The sequence below is a fragment of the Mustela nigripes genome, chromosome 5 (assembly GCF_022355385.1).
Source record: "Mustela nigripes isolate SB6536 chromosome 5, MUSNIG.SB6536, whole genome shotgun sequence".
NCBI classification, from domain to species: domain Eukaryota; kingdom Metazoa; phylum Chordata; class Mammalia; order Carnivora; family Mustelidae; genus Mustela; species Mustela nigripes.
The window spans coordinates 27,415,290-27,421,838 of record NC_081561.1 but is presented as its reverse complement, the minus strand read 5'-3'; the positions used below and the strand labels follow the sequence as shown (position 1 = coordinate 27,421,838).

The window sequence follows — 6,549 nt, the reverse complement described above, 5'->3', positions numbered from 1 at the left end:
TATATTTATACATAATGGTTTATGCCTTTTTCTAGCTCTCACCATGCCTTACTGTATTTGTGCTTTTATTTTCCTCTTTCTGTCTGCTTTATCTTCCTCCATACTCTCTTCCCCTTCCCTCTTTCTTTATGTCCCCCTCTGTCTCTAACACCTTACTCTCTTCCTTAGTTCTGTCTTCATTTTTTATGCTTCTTGCTCCTCTCCCTTCTCCCCATCTATCTTCCTCTGTCTTTCCAAAGCTTTATGTAGGTTTCCTCACCTCTGACAATTTATCATGCCTCAACTCCTCATGCCCACATCCTCCTCCTCAGATACCCTTTTTCCTAAAATGACCTTCACATTCCTGGGCCAATACTCACCACAAAGAAGCCAAGTCCAACGAAGAGTGAAACTGCCACTGTGGTGGCTGCCAGGGAGATGAGGATGATTCCGATAGGTGTCAGCCGCCAAGTGGGTTTCACTGAGGTTACTGAATCTGTTCCCTCAGGGCGAGTGTCTGGAAGTTTACTGGTGTAGTGTTTGGTGGTCCCCGGGTCTGCAGTAAAAGAGTCCTCAGTGGTCCCCTCCTCTGCAGTGGTATGGTCATTGGTGGCCCCCAGGTCTGCAGTGGTATGGTCCCTGGTGGTCCCCAAATCTGCAGTGGTATGGTCTTCTGTGGTCTCGGGGTCCACAGTGGTATAGTCCTGGGTGATCCCCAGGTCTGCAGTGGTATGGGCCTCAGTGGTTCCCACGTCTGCAGTGGTATGGTCCTCCCTGGTCCCCGGGTTGGCCATGGTATAGTCCTCTGTGTTTCCTGCGTCTGCAATAATGTAGCCCTTGGTGGTCCCCACGTTGGCAGTGGTGTAGTCCTCGGTGGTCCCTATGTCTGCAGTGGTATAGTCCTCGGTGTTCCCCGGGTCTGCAGTGGTGTAGTCTTCGTTGGTCCCCAGATCTGCAGTGGTGTAGTCCTCTGCAGTGGTGTAGTCGTCGGTTGTCCCCACATTGGCAGTGGTGTAGTCCTCGGTGGTCCCCATGCCTGCAGTAGTGTAGTCCTCGGTAGTTCCCAGATCTGCTGTGGTATAGTCCTCGGTGGTTTCCAGGTCTGCAGTGCTGTAGTCCTCAGTGGTCCCTACGTCTACAGTGGTATAGTCCTCGGTGGTCCCTGGGTCTGCAGTGGTGTAGTCCTCAGTGGTCCCCACATCGGCAGTGGTGTAGTCCTCGGTGGTCCCCACGTCTGCAGTAGTGTAGTCCTCAGTGGTTCCCACATCTGCAGAGGCGTAGTCCTCAGAGGTCATAAGGGGTTCACTAGTGTAGTCCTCAGTGGAGCTTAGGCTCAGGTTATCACTAGTATATTTTTCTCTTGTTTGTGAGTCATCAGGGCTGCTCAGTGCGTTCTTAGTGGAAACATTTTGGCTTGTTCCTACTCAAAAATAATCTCTTTTAATGTGGATCTTTGATAGCCTATCATCATCTGCTCTGCTTAATAGTTTCAGTAGTTATCCTTCCCTTTTATATGGCCGGTCTCCCCATAAAATATGGTTGGACTTATTTAAGTTAAGGGTCATCTGGTATTTTGGGTTTAATTCTGATAAAACATATTCCACAAGGAATCCCCTGGCTCTACAATATGCAGTATCCAGAGCTAAGCCATAACCTTAGAATGTCTGTTCTCCAGCCTTTGGTTTTGCTTTCTGCAGTTCTGGTCTCTTTCTGTGGAACACTAAGCCTAATTCTTTCTCCGGGTCATTCCCCCCTCCCACTCCCATCCTCAGAGTTAGTAGTTCAGCAGATTGGATGTTCTTACTCCATGTTTGTATGTGTTGCCCCTCATCCAGTTATGTCTCGGATAAACAAATGAGGCAGGAGATGTGATTCATATTAGAGATTAAATTTAGGTCATGGCTTGGTATAGGTTTAGAATGAGACAGTTCCTGGTTCTGTTCTGAAGCTGAAGTGGCGGGATTGGAAGCAGGTGAGATTCAAGTTGATTTGGGGGTAGTATGACTCATGAGGGATTGTGTGAGCTGATTGAGATTGACAGGGGCGTAAGTGGAAGGAAGACATGAAGCCTCTGCACCTCCCACTGCCCCCACCTGCTGGGCATCAGGCCTGGGAGTATTTATTCATATGAATAAATGCAGCTTACATGGCATAAATTTTGGAATTTTGGATCCTCTGTCCAAAAGAATTCCTTCCTATCTGCTGCTGATTCCCAAAATTCTCTAATAAAGCTCACATCTTTTATTTTTAAGAATTAGAGTTCTTAAATTAAGAATTAAATAGGATTTAAGGGGATTAAATTTAATAGGATTAAATATTTAGTAGAATTAAAATAGGAAAATTTAAATAAAGTATAAATGATCAAAAGCAGATCATTTCCTTAAAAGATGGTATGAGATGGAGCACCTGGATGCCTCAGTCATTAAGCATCTGCCTTCAGCTTGGGTCATGATCCCAGGACCCTGGGATCGAGCTCCACATCAGGCTCTCTGCTCAGTGGAAAGCCTACTTCTCCCTCTTCCACTTCCCCTACTTGTGTTCCCTCTCTTGCTGTCACTCTTTCTGTCAAATAAGTAAATAACATCTTAAAAAAAAAAAAAGAGGGTGTGAAAAAGAGAATGAACAGGACCCTGGGAACCCTGCTTCCCTGTGACAGAAGGTTGGGGGCAGATAGCAGGGTCCAGAACTTCTCAAAGTTTATTCACTTATTCCATAGCTTTGCTTAAGACTGGCCCTGCCTGAGTCCTAGGATGATTTTTCTCCATAGATCCCAACCCCCATTTCTGAAGGCTCTGAGGAGCTTTCCATATTCTCCAAAGTTAATTCACTTACCCAATTCTGAACGCCCAAGTAGAAGCAGGAGTAGCAGGAGAAGGGATGTGGCAGAGCAGTTTCTTCTTTTCATCTCAAGAGAATTCACATGGGACGGAAGCCAGGGTGCTTTTTCCTTCCCCCTTCCCTCTACTATATCTCTTTTCTTCTTAAGCCTGCAGTGGCTGTGGAATTTATATATACTGCTGCCTAGGGAATCTAGGACTCCCTGTCTTCCTTCTTGCAGGGAGGAGCAGGCTGCCCCATTGATCTCTGTCAATCAAGGGAAAAAATCTCTAACAGAGTGGAGTGGCGGCGGGGGGTGGGGGGGGAGATCTTACAGGTGCAAACAGGGCCCAGAGCCCAGATTTGAACAGTAACAGGATATCAAATCTTGTTGGCATGAGTGGCATCACTTTTTGATGCGGAATCCTGGGTGAGAGCTGTTCTCCACACAATGTCTCTGTGCTCAGAGAGGGCTTCCTGTCCACAGGTGGGAGTGGTAAGGTGGGGGGGGAGGCAACAAGTGTGTAAGCCAGGTCTGCTTGGGGGCTAGTGCATGGTGACAGGAGAGCTAGATGTCAGAAGGTGTAGAGCACCTTTGTCCTTAACAGAAAGGAGTGGCATTGATGAGGGGACATAAACGCCTAATCTCAATATCCGAAAACTACTCTCTTTTCTCAGTCATCATCCAGATCCTTTTCATTGTCTTATCTGCAGCCCATAAATTTATTTCCTTGTTCCTACTATTTGAGTGCTACCAAGATTTTCTCAATTACTAGATAAAACTAGCTCATCTCCAGAGGTTCTGTCAGGCCTGGAGTGAGAATGCCCATATTCCTTCCTTCTCTCACCTGCATTCAGATTCCCCATGGCACATACTCATCAGGTCGCCATAGGCTCCTGAAATCTATGACGGTTTCTCACTTTCTTTGTTTTTCATGATGACATCTTTGCTTTTGTTTTTTTGATTTTTGTTTTTTCTTTTTCATTTATTTATTTTCAGCATAACAATATCATTATTTTTTCACCACACCCAGTGGTCCATGCAATCCGTGCCCTCTATAATACCCACCACCTGGTACCCCGACCTCCCACCCTCTTGCCACTTCAAACCCTTCAGATTGTTTTTCAGAGTCCATAGTCTCTCATGATTCACCTCCCCTTCCAATTTACCCCAACACCCTTCTCTCTAACTCCCCATGTCCTCCATGCTTTTTGTTATGCTCCACAAATAAGTGAAACCATATGATAATTGACTCTCTCTGCTTGACTTATTTCACTCAGCATAATCTCTTCCAGTCCCGTCCATGTTGCTACAAAAGTTGGGTATTCGTCCTTTCTGATGGAGGCATAATACTCCATAGTGTATATGGACCACATCTTCCTTATCCATTCATCCGTTGAAGGGCATCTTGGTTCTTTCCACAGTTTGGCGACCATGGCCATTGCTGCTATAAATATTGGGGTACAGATGGCCCTTCTTTTCACTACATCTGTATCTTTGGGGTAAATACCCAGGAGTGCAATGGCAGGGTCATAGGGAAGTTGTATTTTTAATTTCTTGAGGAATCTCCACACTGTTCTCCAAAGAGGCTGCACCAATTTGCATTCCCACCAACAGTGTAAGAGGGTTCCCCTTTCTCCACATCCTCTCCAACACATGTTGTTTCCTGTCTTGCTAATTTTGGCCATTCTAACTGGTGTAAGGTGATATCTCAATGTGGTTTTAATTTGAATCTCCCCGATGGCTAGTGATGATGAACATTTTTTCATGTGTCTGATAGCCATTTGTATGTCTTTATTGGAGAAGTGTCTGTCCATATCTTCTGCCCGTTTTTTGATATGATTGTCTGTTTTGTGTGTGTTGACTTTGAGGAGTTCATTACAGATCCTGGATATCAACCTTTTGTCTGTACTGTCATTTGCAAATATCTTCTCCCATTCCGTGGGTTGCCTCTTTGTTTTCTTGAATGTTTCCTTTTGCTTTTGGTTTTAATAGTTATTTATTTTAAATAGAGAGAGCATGCACATGACTGAGCGAATGGGGGGTGAGGAATAAGGAGAAGCTTAAGCAGACTCCACACTGAATGTGGAGCCTGAACATGGGGCTCAATCTCATGACCCTGACATCATGACTTGAGTCAAAACCAAGAGTGGGACGCTTAACTGACTATGCCACCCAGGCGCCCAATGATAACACTTTTGAAGAGCGCTAGTCACACATTTTATCAAACATCCCACAACTTTGGTTTGTCTGATTTCTGATCACTCATTTGATTTCTTATGATTAAATTGGGGTTATATATTATTGGGAAGTATACCACAGAGATGCTGTGTCCTTCTCTGGGCCCTGTATCAGGAAGGTCATGATATCAATGTGACTTATTTCTGGTGATGTTAACATTGACCACTCTGCTAAGGAGGTGTCTGACAGGATTCTCCACTGTAAATTTACTACTTTTCCCATTGTAATTAGGGGGGAAATGTTTTGATAGTCTATTTTTTTTTTTTTACTGGTCTTTATGCTCATCGTGGGGCTCAAACTCATGACCCCAAGGTTGAGTTATATGCTCTACCAACTCAGCCAGCTAGACACCCAACAAAAACTCTATTTTTGCTTAAACTTTCAGCAACTAATTTTGGTATCCATTGGTACATCTCACCTGCGGCAGTTGTTACCCTAGGGTTGTAATGGTATCCCTCATTCCTTCCATATTAATTCACTAGAATTCTTCTATAAGGTAAACATGTGTCTTCTCCCCAGTTTATTTACTTGAGGTTATTTGTTTATATCATTATGAACTCATAGGTATTTATTGTGTTTTGTGAGTTATGGTCCAGCACAGTCACTGATTATTTTGTTGCTTAAAATGACCATTGGGAATGCTTTGGGATTACCATGGGTTGTAGAGTAGGGAATTTTTTTAAAAGTTGCTTGGCAGAAATAAGTCAGTTGGAGAAAGATAACTATCATATGATCTCCCTGATATGAGGAAGTGGAGATGCAACGTTGGGGGTTTAGGGGGTAGGAAAAGAATAAATGAAACAAGATGGGATCAGGAGGGAGACAAACCATAAGAGACTCTTAATCTCACAAAACAAACTGATGGTTGCTGAGGGGAGGGAGGTAGGAAGAGGGTGGTGGGGTTATGGACATTGGGGAGTGTATGTGCTATGGTGAGTGCTGTGAAGTGTGTAAACCTGGTGATTCATAGACCTGTACCCCTGGGGCTAATAATACATTATGTGTTTATAAAAAATTATTTTAAAAAAAGCTGCTAGGCAGAAATCTCTTGAAATCCCATTTCTTGATTCCCATTTCTATGTTTTTGTGGTCTTGGATTTGTTTCTTTCCTGGGATATTACAAGAGCCCTTGACTTCCAAACCCTGCTGGATTCCAGCCTCTATTTTCTACTCACATAGGCAGAGTGTTCTTGCTTGGAAAAAATATTTAAACCCACAACACCTTAAAACAAACTGTTGACTTCCTGTTGAAGGCAATCTCACTTCCTTGATGTGGCATCTAAAACCACAAAGTTAACCCTCTGGATTCATTTATTTCCCTGTGCTGTCCTGTCTGGTCCCACAGCTCTTTTGATTATTTGCTGGCAGTGTCACACCTCATCTTGCACGAGATGCTTGCTTGCCTGATGTTTCCCTTTTTCCTCCTTGTAAATGCCTGCCAAGTCCTTATGATCCAGGTCATAGTCATCTTTTGTGTGAGTCAGCTCCTCCTCCCTTGGCCAGCCTTATAT

General features: G+C 44.1%; 1 protein-coding gene across 1 annotated transcript; it reads right to left on the bottom strand.

Moving 5' to 3' along the window:
• Positions 1–335: 335 nt before the first annotated feature.
• Positions 336–2,884, bottom strand: LOC132018564 (protein PBMUCL2-like). The gene is given in 4 exon segments (XM_059401520.1): positions 336–1,233; positions 1,333–1,402; positions 2,685–2,757; positions 2,759–2,884. Coding segments are annotated over 4 exon segments (1,167 nt in total).
• Between the last annotated feature and the right edge of the window lie 3,665 nt (positions 2,885–6,549).